The 18,079-nt window shown below is 40.9% G+C and overlaps 1 protein-coding gene across 3 annotated transcripts in view; it reads left to right on the top strand.

Annotated features, from left to right (window-relative positions):
• The window catches only part of PTPN20 (protein tyrosine phosphatase non-receptor type 20), a 183,727-nt gene that overhangs the window by 49,324 nt on the left and 116,324 nt on the right, over positions 1-18,079 (top strand). Inside the window, exon 3 of one of the 3 annotated variants that reach the window (XM_036356049.1) lies at positions 2,242-2,372. The exons of 1 other annotated variant lie outside the window; for it this stretch is intronic. In XM_036356049.1, coding sequence (XP_036211942.1) covers positions 2,339-2,372 — 34 coding nt within the window. In that variant the 5' untranslated portion in view covers positions 2,242-2,338. Of the gene's footprint in view, positions 1-2,241; positions 2,373-18,079 lie in introns of those variants that run through there. One more of the 3 variants, XM_036356048.1, reaches the window with a different exon arrangement.

Raw genomic sequence — 18,079 nt, 5'->3', positions numbered from 1 at the left:
TATGAGCTTCTTGGACTATTATTATTTAGCATATTTTATACTTTTTTGAAATTGTTATTAGCTTAGTTTTTTATAATGTAACTAGGGGCCCAGTGCACGAAACTCGTGCACTGGGTGTGTGTGAGGGGGAGTGTCCCTCAGCCCAGCCTGCCCCCTCTCACATACTGGGAGTCCTCAGGCGTTGACCCCCATCACCCTCCAATCGCAAGATCGGCCCCTTGCCCAGGCCTGACGCCTCCGCCAGAGGTGTCAGGCTTGGACAGGGCACCCCCATCTCCCCCCGATCACTGGCTCTGGTCCCCGCCCAGGCCTGAGGCCTCTGGCCCAGGAATCATGCCTGGGCAGGGGACCCCCATCTCCCTCTGATCGCTTGCTCCACCCCCCGCCCAAGCCTGACGCCTCTGACCCAGGCTTCAGGCCTGGGCAAGGGGACCATCATATCCCCCCAATCCCCGGCTCCACCCCCCGCCCAGGCCTGATGCCTCGGCCAGAGGAGTTGACCCTCATCACCCTCCGATCACCAATCACCGGATCGGCCCTTTGACCAGGCCTGAGGCCTCTGGCAGAGGTGTCAGGCCTGGGCAGGGGACCCCCAGCTCCCCGCGGTTGCAGGCTCCGCCCCTGCCCAGGCCTAACGCCTCTGGCTGAGGCGTCCGGCCTGGGCAGCGGGGACCCGCAGCTGCAGCGGCCCCGTGATCATGGGCTTCACTTTAGGCCCAGGCAAGGGACCCCTAGCTCCCGGGACTGCCAGCTTTGACCGTGCCCAGCTCCCATCGCTGGCTCCACCCCTGCTTCCCGCTATCACTGGCCAGGGCGGAAAAGGCACCTGATTCTCCGATCATGGCTGGGGGGCAGGGCAAAGGCGGCCCAGGGGCTCTTAGCTCCCCCCTGGGTTTCCGATCACTGTCAGTGGCAGGGGGCTTCTTCCTGCTTTCCCTTTCGCCTCCCTGCATTGTGCCTACATATGCAAATTAACCGCCATCTTGTTGGCAGTTAACTGCCAATCTTAGTTGGCAGTTAATTTGCATATAGCCCTGATTAGCCAATGAAAAGGGTAGCGAGCGTCGTATGCCAATTACCATTTTTCTCTTTTATTAGTGTAGATGCTTTTTCTAATTATAAAGAAAACCTATATTTATGTAGAAAGGAAATTTACCATTAGGGTGGTTAATATCTGACAGGACAATAAATTATAATCTTTAGTGTTTTCTGTCACATAGAAATTATTTGTATTACTACTGAACAAAAATCTAAGGTAACATGTAATTGACTAAGTCTAGGACTCTTAACAGTAAGCAGTGATTTGAACAAAGTACAATAATACATAAGTAACTATGTGTTATCTACATCTACATATATAAAAGCCTAATATGCTAAGTGTCTGACCGTTTGACTGATAGCTATCACACACACTGACCACCAGGGGGCAGATGCTCAATGCACAGGCATGGAAACATGGAACAGACTGATGAATCTCAGAGGGAAGGGGGAAGTAAGAAGGGTGGGAAGAGATTAACCAAAGATCTTATATGCATACTAGAGGCCCGGTGCGTGGATTTGTCCACTGGTGGGGTCCCTTGGCCTGACCAGCACCCTCTTGCAATCCGGGACCCCTAGCGGGATGTCAGAGAGCCAGTTTCGGCCTGATCCCCACAGGCCAGGCCAAGGGATCCCACAAATCTGTGCACCGGGCCTGTAGTAATTAAATAATCCTTAAGAGGGCCTGTTTACACAATGTCCTCATGTAGCAGAGAGGACATGCCACCTATCTCTTTGCCTTACTTCCATGTTTTAAATAACCTTTCTTAACATCCTATATCTGAAAGTTTTAAAATACATATGTTTTAAAACATTAATTTTTAAATTCAGATTATAGCAATCCGATTTCATTTGGAGGTAGCTAATTGAAAGGTCACTGGACAAAATATACTCTAGGCTTTAACCAAAGCAGGGAATGCAACATGATTTCACAGGTCTATATGGGAAGGATTAGCAGAGAAACAAAGCTTGTCCTATGTGAGGACTTTTTTTAGCTTGAACATGAACTCCTTGAAGACAGACACACTCTGTGGTTAATTCTTGTATCCATTCATACTGTATTCCTAAGCATCTATGTCAGCATAGTAGGGCATTAAGAGAACTAAGCCACTGAGCGACAGTGACCGAATAAATGAGCAATATGCCGAGGCTGTGAAAACATCAGTGGTCTAAGAAAATCCTTTGCATTGTGTGTTTGACCAGGTGAACAACTGTGTGCTGGCCTCAGGATACTAGTTAGACCTTCTGCTGAATCTCAGGACATAAGAAGCCTTTATCCATCTTATCTGCACACAGGGACATGTCTTCACCCAGAAAGGCTACAGCAGAACCCGGTAGGTTCTCATGCAGCACACACTTTGGGAATGTGGGGACCAGAGGAACTAGAGTAGTGCTTCCCAGACTGTAAAAATGCGCGGAAACATGCACATTGGTTAATTGTTAACCTGCGGATTTGTTAACCTGGGATTCTGATTCACTGCGTCTGTGGTGGGGCCTACGAGTCTGAATTTGTAAAAAGGCTATATACTTAGAGCAGCAAGGATTAGGCTCGTGTTTTATTTTCTCTTTACAAATAACCTTTCTTTTCTGATTATAAATATATTTACTGTGGAGAATTAGGGAAGTCCAAAGAACACAGAACCACAAAGAAGAAAGCTCTTGGTACATAATACTAATGCAGTTTTAATTAGATGCCAGCTCTTTCCCAGCGGACTCATATTGCCATTGTCTAACCTCAGCCAGGAGTAGCTTGCTTTCATTTTTCAACCTCTCTTATCTTTCTTCACTCCTTCTGTTCAGCTCAGCTCCTGTTCTACCTCCTGCTCTGCCCTCCTTGTTGTCAGCATTGCTCACTGCAGGTTTCAGCTCATGCTGTGCATGGGGCTGCTCCCTGGCCCTGCAGCTCCAACTCCAGAGTCCTCTCATCCTGTTTCCACTCTGGAGGCAGCTTGCTTTCTAATTGTGATATTACTGGTCCATAGCACGTATGTTGTTTTCAGTTTTTTCTTTCTGTTATTGACATTACTATTGACAATTTATTCATATTAATAGATTTTATTCTTTGGTTGAATTCTTTAGGATAAATTCTCAGGATTGAGTTTCTTGAGCTAGTGAGTCTGAATTTTGTATTACTTTTGCTATCTATCGCCATATTATTTTCTAGAAGAGGTTAAGCATGTTATCAGCAGGTTACCAGTTATATTGTAACCTCACCACACTTGGTATTATCACAGCAAGAAGAAATGTTCCTAATTTATTTGTTATGAAATGATGCCTTGAGCTTCCTTAATTTACATTTCTCTGATAACTGTCCATGATTATTTATTTTCTTTTGTGTAACCAGAATTCCAAAAATTGATTTAGAGACAGAGAGGGAGAGAGAGAGGGCTGGAGAGCGAGAGAGGGGGGAGGGAGGGAGGAGGGGAGGGAGAAAAGGAGGGGGGGGGAGAGAGAGAGAGAGAGAGAGAGAGCGAGCGAGAGAGAGAGATATCAATTCGTTGTTCCACTTATTTATGTATTCATTGGTTGTTTCTTGTATATGGCCTGACAGGATTGAACCTGCAACCTTGGCATATTGGAACAGTGCTCTAACCGACTGAGCTACCTGGTCAGGGCTGTGTAATCAGATTTTTAAAAAATTCTGTTTGATCCTTTTTTTTCTTTTAAATTTACTTGTGCAGTAACAAGTTCTATCAGTTAATTATCTTCTGACTTCTCAAGGGTCTGATGAAATTCTAAAGTTTACTGGAGTCTTTTAAAATATAATTTTGACTTGACTTCTTTTCTATTTTATGTTCTTAATACTCCGCTACTTCATTTCAGCTTCCTTGGCAAAGTAAGAATAGTTGAGGCACCTATTTACTTGAGACATTTGCAAATCAGTAGGCAAGTGGCCACAATGGGTGGATTTCCTTAAAAGAAATTACAGTGAAAGTAGCGATTCTTATATTTTATTAGCAAAACATTTTAGATTCTAAATATTTTTTTAATATTCAAAAAGTGCTACTTATGTTATGGTAGTTTATAGGTCTGTTCTTTATTGCTATTTAGTTAGGTTTCTTTGATCAAGAAAAGAGAATGCTTTATAAAATTGAAAAGTTAATATATAGGTGAATTTAAAGTCCAACATAAGAGAGAAAGACAGACAAAAACAGAGAGAGAGAAAACCAAATTACTTTAAGTTAATTAAAATCTTTAGCTACAGACACAGTCCCTAAATCACTAAAGCATTTAGTTTTTATAGAATTCCAGGTGGAATTCTCTTTTCTGGGCTCCCATAAGTCTTTATTTCTTTATTGGAATGCTTATTCATTGTCTCATACTTATTTTTATATTCCCCTATTGAAGTACAAACTCTTTGAGGTTTAAGGTAGTCTTTTTCTTATTTGCTTAAGGAAGATGTTTGTATATTGTAGATGTTTAATAACTGTTTGTTGAGTTGACCATTATCTCAGAGCTGCTCTCAGTGGTAGAAGAAAGCAGAGAACAGCAAAAATACTTACTAATCTGTAGTTTCTACAATATACCGTGCTTTGAGAAAGAACAGATTAGCAATTTTGTTTTACAACAGATTTTATTACCAAACAAATAGTCCGTGAGCCCTTAGTAAAAAAATGAAGTGATCTTTAAGAACAGAGTGCTTTTCACTCAGAATAAGACAGGTTGGCCCAGCCTCTAACTAGTCTAGAGCAGCCTTGGATTAAGAGGAAACCCCTCTTTCTGATGTGTAGGTACTCTTCTTCCTGGCCATGCTAAGTAAGATCAGGATGACCCACACCATCAGACCACAGGGGATTCTTTGCTTGGGGCACCTGGTGGCCCTAAAATTTCCCTGGAACCCTATTGAAAGGACAAACAAATAGATGCTTGCTGAAATCAGAAATGATCCTTTTATGATCAATTCACTAGTTTAACTAGTTTGCTAGCCACTTAGATGTCCCATTGACAAAGTCTTTGTGAACATTCTCAGCCTTCTTTATGCTTCAGGCTCCTTTAAAATTGAACCACGATGACCTGAAATTTCTGGTGATTTTATTGCATCAAGTCCAATATTCAGAATTGTACAGAACTATCTAGGACCTGAGCTAGTTGGCCCAGGGTTATGCTTCTTTGTCAGTCCCTGCATATCCTAGAGGAGAACAGAGTTCTCATTGTAGTAAGTGTTAATGTTAAAACAGATGACTAGGTTCTGGTTCTTTGTGCTAGTTTGTCTTTAGTTTCTCTAGTTAACCCCACTTTTTCTTAAGAGATGTTTCTTTCGGACCTTTCCATGCATGTGTCTGAGAGAGGACCATGTTTAAATCTTGCACTTTTTAAGGCCCTCTAAGTTCATTTGTACCTACTAATAAGCCAGATGGGGTACTTAAAGGAATCACTGGGAAGTACTTCAGATGCTGTGCTCTGTATGTGTAAAATGACAGGCTACATGGTGCCCAAATACTGTACTAATACCCAACAGATATTTCAGTCATAGTTGTTATATCCTTCACTCCTAGTTCTGTACTTTCTCTATAGCCGTCGTCACTCTGGCTTTGGCCAGGAATCTCAATTCACAAAAATATATAGGAAGCAACACCAGGAGCTGCTACTAGACTTCAGTGGATACACTATTGCATGCCAGCAGAAACCATTCCATAGGCCACTGAGACACATTCAACCCCCATGAACTCTCTATCACCTTACACTTTAAGAAACTTGAAAGCTGCATTCTAGTTCTTCCTGAGTCACTGAAGTTATAAGGTTACCCCCTTTCTATTATCATTATTTCCATTCACATTCTTCCTGTCTTCCACTGTTCCTTACATTCTCTTGTGACGATATGCAGCCCATGGGGCATTGGCATGCAGCCAGGACTTTTAGGATATGCTCCACAAATAGACCATATGACAGGCCTGCTCCGAGCCCTAACCAGGAGAAAGGCTGGACATCAGAGCAGCTTATAGGAAGCTGAGGCTCAAATAGACTTTCCTAGGGATAGGGTCTCAGCTGGGCGATGAAGAGACATCCTTGCCTTACTTCAAGACCAGGGAATCTAGGCATAAATATAATGGGGAAATAGGTGTTTAAAAGCCTGGTGCTTTTACTTATTTTATTTATTATTTTATTTTTGAATCCTCACCAGAGGATATATTTTTATTTATTTATTGAGAGAGAGAGAGAGAGAGAGAGGGAGAGAGAGAGAGAAATATGGATCAGTTGCCTCCCATATGCAACCTGACCAGGGACAGAACCCACAATCTAGGTATGTGCCCTGACTGGGAATTGAACACGCAACCTTTTTGGTGTAAGGATGACACTCCAACTGATTGCGCCACCTGGCTGAGGTGAAGGCCTGGTATTTTTAGACTTTCATATCTGTAGCCCCTAAGCCACACATGAACACACATAAAGTGGGGTCTGACGTCTTTTCATTTTTCAGGGACCCCATTAATTCATGGCATTTTCCCCTTTATATTTCATTCTTCAGACTGATTCTTAGCACCCCTTCTCCAGCTTTGACCTTTTCTATTCCTTCTTTGATTCTGGTTTGGACTCTTCTGGCCAAGTGATTATCATGATTTTGAAAACTATACCTTGTTCATTCTAGTGTACCAATCTAGAATCAATGATGGAAGGCCACATGCCCACCACCATAACAGAAAAGCTTTTCCCATTGCCCAGCACCTTGCATTTGTTCAAGCCTGGGGAAAGTACTCTTGTTGTTAGAGAAACATATAATAAAATTCATCAGACAATGAAAATTCATTAAAAAATTCATTATTTGCCGAAACCGGTTTGGCTCAGTGGATAGAGCATCGGCCTGCGGACTGAAAGGTCCCGGGTTTGATTCCGGTCAAGGGCATGTACCTGGGTTGCGGGCACTTCCCCAGTGGGGATGTGCAGGAGTCAGCCGATCGATGTTTCTCTCTCATCGATGTTTCTAACTTTCTATCTCTCTCCCTTCCTCTCTGTAAAAAATCAATAACATATATTTTTTAAAAAATTCATTATTTTATAGACATTTATCTCATGAATGTTCTGGTCTGGACACTGTATTTGATAGGTTAGAAATAGAGAAGTAGATAAAGCATGGTCTCTTTAAGGAGACCAATATACTGAGGAAGTTTGTGTGCAGGTAAATCATAATATAAACAGTAATGCTATAATATAACCATGTGGGAAAATGGCTGTAGTAAAGTAATCTCAGCAGAAATCCTACTGGAACGACAGTGAAGGGGTGAAAAGATGTAAACCTACAGAGCATTTTAGGAGAGGAAGTAACAGCAGAGGAAAGGGCTTACCATTTCAGACTATGGGAATCAGGTGGACAGTGACTTTAGCAGGGCAAAGGAGTGGGGAGGGGAAGCGGTCAATGAGAAACTACCAGATTTTCACGTTAGAACTATGAAATACTCAGGAATTAAAGCAGTGGTTCTCAACCTGTGGGTCGCGACCCCTTTGGCAGTCGAACGACCTTTTCACAGAAGTCGCCTAGGACCATCCTGCATATCAGATATTTACATTATGATTCATAACAGTAGCAACATTACAGTTATGAAGTAGCAATGAAAATAATTTTATGGTTGGGTCACAACATGAGGAACTGTATTTAAAGGGCCAGAAGGTTGAGAACCACTGAATTAAAGGAAAGTGGAGCTGACACAGAGACAAGATGGCGGCGGTATAGGCAGACGCGTCCCAAGGCTTGTCCAGGAGCAAATAGAATGAGCAGCTGAAACAGATACCATCCATCCCAGTATTGGCAAAGTATACTCAGCTGGTGAGACAGTTTGCAGCCGGGAAGGGCAGAGTTCCCCTGGAAAGGTAAAAACCAGGGACCTGGACAAGAAAGTTTGCCAGATCTCTGAGCCCAGAGGGTCAGAGGGAGACCGGGCGACACCCAGCCGCGTCCCTTGGGACAGGGACAGCCCCTGACTGGGGAAAGGAAATCTACAAGACTGTTGGCGCCTGAGGATTTGAGATCTGGGTTCCATAATTACGGAAGACTGAGACCAGAGGGGGCAGCCTAAGGGCTGACCAGACCATGCAGTGCCGGTAAGAGAGGAGCTTACAGAGACTCGGTCTTCCTCGTTTCTGCGGATGGCATTTGTTTGTTTTCACTGAACCCTGTTTATAGGACATTTCGGATACAGACACTCACCTGTGCTGAGGAGCAAGAGAAGGTGCGGACAAGTGGAATCTGGGAAGAGGCTGGGGAGAGAAGGGGATCCAGGAGAGGTGGCAGCAAATTGAGTGCTGAGTCATGCCTGAGCCCAGGACTTGGGCAGCCATTTTCTCCTGAGGCTATAACTTCCCCCTCCAGCCCCCAGGCAAGGAATTCAGCCACATCCAGATTCCATCCTGAATGGTATGAAGGATTAAACAAATCTGATTAGGCCCTGGGAGTTAACAGGGTCTGGTCTATAGAGGGACCTTCAGTCCCAACAACAGAAAAAAAAAAGTCACAGACACTCCAGAAAACTGGGATCTTAAGCCAGCCAAAGGAATGACATTTCAATTTTTCATTTTTATTTTATTATTATTATTTTATTAGCTCTTTTTTTTTCGCTTTTTTCTTTGTTTCCCTTTTTCTGTTTGTTGCTATTTTTTTGCATTTTTCTTTGTTCTCCTTTTTTGTTTGTTGCTTTACTTTCTACTTTTTTTCACATTATTTCTTCATCATTCAATTTTATTTTATTTTTACTTGTTATTTTTTATTTTTATACCATTTTTAAAATTTTTTAAATTAAATGTTTATTGTTCAGATTATTACAGTTGTTCCTCTTTTATTCCCCCCATAACTCCCCTCCACCCAGTTCCCACCCCACCCTCCTCCTTCACTCCCCACCCACTGTGTCATCCATAGGTGCACGATTTTTGTCCAGTCGCTTCCCACATCCCTCTCACCCCTTTCCCCCCCAAGAATAGTCAGTCCACTCCCTTTCTATGCCCCTGATTCTATTATAATCACCAGTTCATTCTGTTCATCAGATTATTCACTTGATTTTCAGATTCACTTGTTGATAGATGTGTATTTGTTGTTCATAATTTGTATCTTTACCTTTTTCTTCTTCTTCCTCTTCTTAAAGGATACCTTTCAGCATTTCATATAATACTGGTTTGGTGGTGATGAAGTCCTTTAGCTTTTTCTTATCTATGAAGCTCTTTATCTGACTTTCAATTCTGAATGATAGCTTTGCTGGATAAAGTAATCTTGGTTGTAGATTCTTGGCATTCATCACTTTGAATATTTCTTGCCACTCCCTTCTGGCCTGCAAAGTTTCTGTTGAGAAGTCAGCTGACAGTTGTATGGGTACTCCCTTGTAGGTAACTGACTGTCTTTCTCTTGCTGCTTTTAAAATTCTCTCTTTGTCTTTTGCTTTTGGCATTTTAATAATGATGTGTCTTGGTGTGGTCCTCTTTGGATTCCTGTTGTTTGGGGTTCTGCGCTTCCTGGACTTGTAAGTCTATTTCTTTCAGCAGGTAGGGGAAGTTTTCTGTCATTATTTCTTCAAATAGGTTTTAAATATCTTGCTCTCTTCTTCTGGCACCCCTATAATTCAGATGTTGGTAGGCTTGAAGCTGTCCCAGAGGCTCCTTACACTATCTTCATATTTTTGGATTCGTTTTTCATTTTGCTTTTCCAGTTGGGTGTTTTTTGCTTCTTCGTATTTCAAATTGTTGACTTGATTCTTGTGATCCTCTAGTCTGCTGTTGGGAGTCTGTATAATATTCTTTATTTCAGTCAGTGTATGCTTAATTTCTAGTTGGTCCTTTATCACAACCTCGAGGGTCTCATTAGATTTCTTGTAGGTCTCATTAAGTTTATCGGCAGTTTCTAGAAAATTCTTGAAAAACCTTAAAAGTGTGGTTTTGAACTCTATATCCAGTAGTTTGCTTTCCTCCATTTCTGTCATTTGTGTTCTTTTTCTTTGTCTCCACATTTTTTTATGCTTCCCTGTGTTGATAAAGTGGTTTTCTGTGCTAAGTGTCCTCTAGGGCCCAGTGGTTCAGCCTCCCCAATTACCTGAGGAGGACACTCTTGGTGCACCCCCTTGTGGGCTTTGTGCACAGTCTTGTTGTAGTTAAGCCTTGATTGTTGTAGGTATCACTGGGAGGAATTGACCTCCAGGCCAATTGGCTGTGAGAATCAGCTGTGTCTGCAGTGGGAGAACTTCTGTGCTGGAGACACCCCTCCGGGGCAAGACTTGCTTCAGTGGGGCTTTGGTGTTCACTGAGTCTGCCCCCTGAGTGTGTCCTTTATAGTTCCATGGAGCTACAAACTCTATTTTTATGCCATTTTTTAAATCAATTTTTTTGTAAATATATTATTTTGTTCCCTTTCTGTCTCTTCTTATCCACTCATCCCTTTTCTACCTCCTCTGTACTGAAGTGAGGTCCTACCCATATTTATCCAATTCTTAACCTTATTTCTTGTATAACAGCTCAGCCTCTACAGATTATGCCCCACCCTCTTTACTGGGTGTTTGGTGTTTGTATTTGTTTGGTTTATCTATTGGTTCTGTGGTGTTTTCTCCATATATATGTGTGTGTGTGTGTGTGTGTGTGTGTGTGTGTGTGTATATATATATATATATGTATATATATATATTCATTTTTATTTTCTCTATCTTTTTTTTTTCTTTTCTCTCTTGCTCTCTCTCTTAGATATCATTTGTACTCTCTTTTCTCTACCCTAATTCTCTTTTCTCAGGTGGTCACTTATATTGGGGTTATCGGTGTCGTGAGTACATTCATGCTTTGTTCCCCTTGAGTCATGTCTTGTTAAGGTGAATTTTATCCTTTCTGGCTAAAGTGCTAGAGAGCAAGCCACATAACCAGACACCTGGAGAGGAGGAGCAGCAATGCATGCAGCTCACTCCTGTCCAAAGAGCAGCAGCCGTGCAAGCAGCCCACCCCCATCCGAGGAGCAGCAGACTTGCAATCAGCCTATCCAAGACCAAGGAGCAGTAGCACTACAAGCAGCCCACCACATCAGAGGAACAAGAGCAGTGGGCAGCCAGCCCCCATCCAAGGATCAGCAGCCACGTGAGCAGTCCGTCCCAGTTCAAGGAGTAGCAGCTGCGTGTGTAGCCCGCCCCCATCCAAGGAACAGTAGCCTTGTGATCAGCACACCCTCTGTCTGAGGAACAGCAGCTGTGTGAGAAGCCGCCCCCCACCAGCCAGAGGAGCCACCAGGGCTGTGAACAGCACCCACCAGAGGAGCTGCTGCCAACTGAGGAGCAACTGCTACCACAACCGCCCAAGGAGCAACCGCAGCCTGAGGAGCCACAGCCACCCAAGTAGCAGCCCCTGAATGACTCAACATCTAGATCTGTCGGTGAGATCAAACATGGGTAGACAAAGAAACCCCCAAAGGAAAGAAAAGGAGGACTCACCAGAAAAGCAGCTAAGTGGAACAGAGACATGCAACATGTCAGAAAAAGAATTCAGATTGAGGGTCCTAGAGTGCATAAACCGGATGGAGGAAAAAATCAACAGCTTATGCAAGAATCAAGAAGAAACAGATGAAAAAATCAACAGCTTATGTAAGAAACAAGAAGAAATGAAGAGTGATATAGCTGCAATAAAAAACACCATTGAAAGTTTCAATAGTAGAGTAGGAGAAGCGGAGGACCGAATTAGTGAATTGGAAGACAGGGAAACAAACCACACCCAAACTGAACTGCAACTGGAGAAAAAATTAAAAGACAGGAGGAGAGCCTAAGGGAGCTATGGGACAACATGAAACAAAACAACATAAGAATAATAGGGGTGCCGGAACAATAGAAAGAGGAACAAGCGTTAGAAAACCTATTGGAAGAAATAATATCAGAAAACTTCCCTGAGGTGGGGAAGAAAAAGTCACACAAACACAGAGAGTCCCAAACAAGGTGAACCCGAAAAGACCCATGCCAAGACACATTAATAATTACCATGGCAAATGTTCAGGACAAAGAGAGAATCTTAAAGGGTGCAAGAGAGAGACGGAAAGATACAAGGCATCTCCCATTAGATTATCAAATGATTTCTCAACAGAAACACATCAGGCCAGAAAAGAATGGACGGAAATTTACAAAGTGATGCAAAGCAAAGGACTGAATCCAAGAATACTCTATCCAGCAAGGCTATCATTCAAACTTGAAGGGGAAATAAGAAGCTTCACAGACAAAAAAAGGCTAAGGGAGTTTATCACCACCAAGCCAGCAATGCAAGAAATGCTAAAGGGACTGGTGTAAAAAGAAGAAATAAAAAGCTCAGAAAGAAAACAGCCACACAAAAAAAGAAATGGCTACAAACAAGTACCTTTCAATAATAACTTTAAATGTAAACGGACTAAATGCTCCAACCAAAAGACATCGAGTGGCTGAATGAAAAAACATGACCCATACATCTGCTGTCTACAAGAGACCCACCTTATTAGAAGGGACTCACACAGACTGAAAGTGAAGGGATGGAAAAATATCTTTCAGGCAAATGGAAATAAAAAAAAAGCAGGGGTAGCAATACTTATATCAGAAAAAATAGACATCAAAGTGAAGGCCATAACAAGAGATAAGGAAGGCCTTCATAATACTAAAGGGATCGATATAACAAGAAGATATAACCCTGATTAACATATATGCGCCCAATGCAGGAGCACCAAAATACATAAAAAAAACTCCTGGAAGATAACAAGGGAGAGATCGACAACAATACAATCATAGTAAGGGACTTTAATACACCACTGACATCACTGGATAAATACTCTAGACAAACAATCAGCAAAGAAACAGCAATCCTAAATGACTCACTTGATCAGATGGAATTAATTGACATCTTCAGAACATTTCACCCTAAACCCACAGAATATACATTCTTCTCAAGTGCACATGGGTCATTTTCAAAGATAAACCATATATTGGGTCACAGGCAAAGTCTCTTCAAATTCAAGAAGATTAAAATCATACCAAGCATCTTCTCAGACCATGAGGACATAATATTAGAAATAAACTACAATAAAAACAACCCAAAATACTCAAACACTTGGAAGCTGAATAGCATGTTATTAAATATTGATTGGGTTACCAATGAGATCAAAGAAGAAATTAAAAACATCCTGGAAACTAATGACAACGAAAACAGAACAATCCAAAACCTATGGGACACAATGAAAGCAGTCCTGAGAAGGAAGTTTATAGCTCTACAGGCCTATCTCAAAAAACAAGAAAAAATGGTAGTAAATCATCTAACTCTACATCTCAAAGAATTAGAAAGAGAGCAACAAGAAAACCCCAGAGTGAGCAGAAGGAAGGAGATAATAAAGATGAGAGCAGAAATAAATGACATAGAGACCAAAAAAAAATACAGAAAATCAATGAAACCAAGAGCTGGTTCTTTGAAAGGATAAACAAGATTGACAAATCTCTAGGCAGGCTCACCAAGAAGCAAAGAGAGGACCCAAATAAACAAAATCAGAAATGATAGAGGCGAAATAACAACAGACCCCACAGAAATACAAATGGTTGTTAAAAAATACTATGGACAGCTCTACTCCAACAAACTAGACAACCCGGAGGAAATGGACAAATTCCTAGAAAAATACAACATTCCAAAACTCAATCAAATCAGGAAGAATCTAAAAATCTCAACAGGCCAATAACTATGGAAGAAATTGAAGCAGTCATCAAAAAGCTTCCAGCAAACAAAAGCCCAGGACCAGACAGCTTCACAGGGGAGTTTTACCAAACATTCAAGGAAGAACTAAAACCTATCCTCCCCAGAATACTACAAAAAATTCAAGAGGAAGGAACACTTCCAACCTCATTCTATGAAGCCAGCATCACCCTAATACCAAAACCAGGGAAAGACAACACAATGAAAGAGAATTATAGGCCAATATCCCTCATGAACATAGATGCCAAAATCCTCAACAAAATCTTAGCAAATCGGATCTAGCAATACATCAGAAAGATCATACACCATGACCAAGTAGGATTTATCCCAGGAATGCAAGGATGGTACAATATCCACAAATCAATAAACGTGATACATCACATAAACAAATTGAAAGAAAAAAACCACATGGTCATATCAATTGATGCAGAAAAAGCATTTGACAAAATCCAACACCCATTTCTGATAAAAACTCTCAGCAAGGTGGGAGTAGAAGGATCATACCTCAACATAATAAAAGCCATATATGACAGGCCCACTGCCAACATCATACTCAATGGACAAAAACTAACACAATTTCCCCTAAAAACAGGAACAAGACAGGGATGCCCACTCTCACCACTCCTGTTCGACAAAGTATTGGAAGTATTAGCCATTGCAATTAGACAAGAAGAAATAAAAGGCATCCAAATTGGAAAAGAGGAAGTAAAACCGTCCTTATTTGCAGACGACATGATATTATACATACAAAACCCTAGAGACTCTATCAAAAAATTATTAGACTTAATACATGAATTTGGCAATGTAGCAGGATACAAAATTAACCACAAGAAATCCGAGGCATTTCTATACACCAATAGTGAACTTTCAGAAAGAGAGACTAAAAAAATAATCCCATTTACCATCACACCAAAAAAATTAAGCTACATAGGAATAAACTTAACTAAAGAGGTAAAAGACCTCTACTCAGAAAACTACAGGACGTTGAAAAAAGAGATAGAGGAAGACATAAACTGATGGAAGAACATACGATGTTCTTGGATTGGTAGAATCAACATCATTAAAATGCCCATACTACCCAAAGCAATCTATAAATTCAATGCACTTCCCGCTAAAATACCAATGGCATATTTCACAGACCTAGAACGAACTCTCCAAAAATTCATCTGGAATAAAAAAAGACCCCGAATAGCTGCATCAATCCTGAGAAAGAAGAACAAAGTAGGTGGGATCTCAATGCCAGATATGAAGCTGTATTACAAAGCCACTGTTCTCAAAACTGCCCGGTACTGGCACAAGAACAGATATAAAGATCAAGGGAATAGAATAGAGAGCCCAGAAATAGACCTGAACCAATATGCTCAATTAATATTTGACAAAGGAGGTGAGAACATACAATGGAGTCAAGACAGTCTCTTCAATAAATGGTGTTGGGAAAATTGGACAGATACATGCAAAAAAATTAAACTAGAAGACCAGCTTACACCATACACAAAAATAAACTCAAAATGAATAAAGGACTTAAATGTAAGATGGAAAACCATAAAAATACTAGAGGAATCCAAAGTCAACAAAATCTCAGACATATGCCAAAGCAATTTTTTCACTGATATAGCTCCAAGGGCTTTGGAAACTTAAGAGAAAATAAACAAATGGGACTACATCAAAATAAAAAGCTTCTGCACAGCAAAAGATACCATCAACAAAACAACAAGAAAGCCCACTGAATGGGAGAACATATTTGCCAATGTTATCACCGAAAAGGGTTTAATCTCCAAAATTTATAGGGAACTCATACAACTTAACAAAAGGAAGATAAACAATCCAATTAAAAAAAATGGGCAAAGGACCTAAATGGACACTTTTCAAAACAGGACATTCAGAAAGCCATGGGACATATGAAACCTTGCTCAAAGTCACTAATAACCCAAGAAATGCAAATGAAAACAACAATGAGGTACCATCTCACACCCGTCAGAATGGCTGTCATCAACAAATCAACAAACGACAAGTGCTGGAGAGGATGTGGAGAAAAAGGAACACTTGTGCACTTCTGGTGGGAATGCAGACTGGTGCAGCCACTATGGGAGACAGTATGGAGTTTCCTCAAAAATTTAAAAGTGGAACTCCCATTTGACCCTGTGATCCCACTTCTAGGAATTTATCCCAAGAAATCAGAAACACCAATCAGAAAGGATATATGCACCCATATGTTCATAGCAGCACAATTCACCATAGCTAATATCTGGAAACAGCCTAAGTGCCCATTAGCAGATGAATGGATTAGAAAACTGTGGTACATCTACAGGATGAAATACTATGTTGCCATAGAAAAGGTGTTCTTACCATTTGCGACAGCATGGATGGAACTGGAGAGCATTATGCTAAGTGAAATAAGCCAGTCAGAGAAAGAAAAATACCACATGATCTCACTCATTTATTGGATAATTAAGACCATTATAAACTGATGAGCAAAAATAGATACAGAGGCAGAGCAACATCGAACAGACTGTCAAACTACAGCGGGAAGGCTGGGGAGGGTTGGGGGTGGGGGAGGTAAGAGATCAACCGAAGGACTTGTATGTATGCATACGAGCATAACCAATGGACACAAGACACTGAGAGGCATGGGTGGCTAGGGGAGGGTCAAGGGGAGAAAAAAAAAGGAGACATATATAATACTCTTTGTAATACTTTAAGCAATAAAACAATTTAAAAAAAAAAAAGAATAAGGTAGCACATAGGAAGCACTCCAAAAAAAATAAATAAGTAAAGGAAAGTGGAGCTAAGAGTAGGAGGATTGTTTAAAGTCTATTAGCATTTTTAGACTCTTAGATCCCTTCTCTCAGCCCGTGCAGCAGGATAACTGTTCTAACTTTATTTAACAGTAGGTGGTAGGCTTGATCTATAGAGAGGTGAAGGTGGAGGAGTTCTTTTGGGTTGAACATTGGCTGAGCTAAGAGTAGGAGTGGGATGCTAGACTGAAAATAGGGAAGTCATTGAAAGTCTGACTCCTCCTGCCTCCTTTCACCTCAACTATCTTCTTTCTGCCACTCAATTCTCAGATTTATACTCCACAGACAGGAATCTATCTATCTATCTATCTATCTATCTATCTATCTATCTATCTATCTATCTATCATCTATCTATCATTATCATCTATCTCCATATCTTTCTCTCTCCCTGTCAATTATCATATATAAGGACTAATACTAGTCAAGGAGTCACATACACACAGTCCTTATTCAATTTCTTAATATGTCAGGGTTATGCATGAATCTATCACCAGAGTTCACCAAATACCTAACAAAAGTCTTTGTGTGATCCAAATAAACAGGAAAAAATGAATTCAGAGGCAGCAGGTAGAAAACAAACAAATAAGTAAATGTGATTAATATTCTGAAAGAACTAAGAAATGATATTGCCTCAAGAAACACAAACAATGTTTTAAACAAGAAACATTCAATACTTATATACATATATGCATAGCTCATGGACAGGTAATAGTGCAGAGAAGGCCTAGGGAGGGGACAGGAGCCTGGTGGAGGGGATCAATAGGGGGCATAAGGGGGCAACTGTAATACTTTCAAATATTGATATGCGTTTTTTTTTTTAAAAAAACCCGCCAAAATGTCATTTATCTCTAAAAAAGTTCAATAAGACACAGAACCTAGAGACAGAACCTATCGAGAGAACATGGCAAAAGATCCTGGACAGAACCTGGCTACAGAACTTGGCTGGAGAACCTAGTTAGAGAACCGAATCAGAACTTGGCTGGAGATCCTAACCAGAAACTTGGCTAGAGATCCTGGCTAGGCTGCTGATCAACTGAACGCTGTCTCCATGTCATTCCTTCTTCGCCTACTCCATCTACACCTTTGGGGACCCCTGGACCTGCTGGGGTTGGACCCCAGCAGTTTGATTCTAGTCAGGGCACATGCCTGGGTTGTAGGCTCAATCCCCATTGGGGGCCCTACAGGTGCAGGAGGTAGCTGATCAATGATTCTCATCATTGATGTTTTTGTCTATCTCCTTCTCCTTTCCTCATTGAAATCAATAAAAAATATTTTTTAAAAAATAAAATAAAAAAGTTCAATGAACAAAAGGAGCTCTTAGGAATTTAGCAAATATTTTCAAAAATAAAATCACAGTTCAAGATAAAGTTAGAAATATCTTTCAGAAAATGTAATAAAACAATGAAAAGATAGAAAATAGATAAAAGATAAGATTAGGGGATGAATCCAAGACAGCCTGAATTTAACTAATAGGAATTTAGGAAAAAAATGAAAATGAGGAGTTATTCAAGATTAAAGAAAAATTTCCAGACCGAAGGACATGAGTTTCTAGATTGAGAGTAAGTTCACATGCACAGCAAAATGAAAGAAAAAAAAAGAAACCACATCA

Source organism: Myotis myotis, unplaced genomic scaffold (genome assembly GCF_014108235.1).
Source record: "Myotis myotis isolate mMyoMyo1 unplaced genomic scaffold, mMyoMyo1.p scaffold_m19_p_24, whole genome shotgun sequence".
Lineage (NCBI taxonomy): Eukaryota > Metazoa > Chordata > Mammalia > Chiroptera > Vespertilionidae > Myotis > Myotis myotis.
This window is presented reverse-complemented; position numbering and strand designations above follow the sequence as displayed.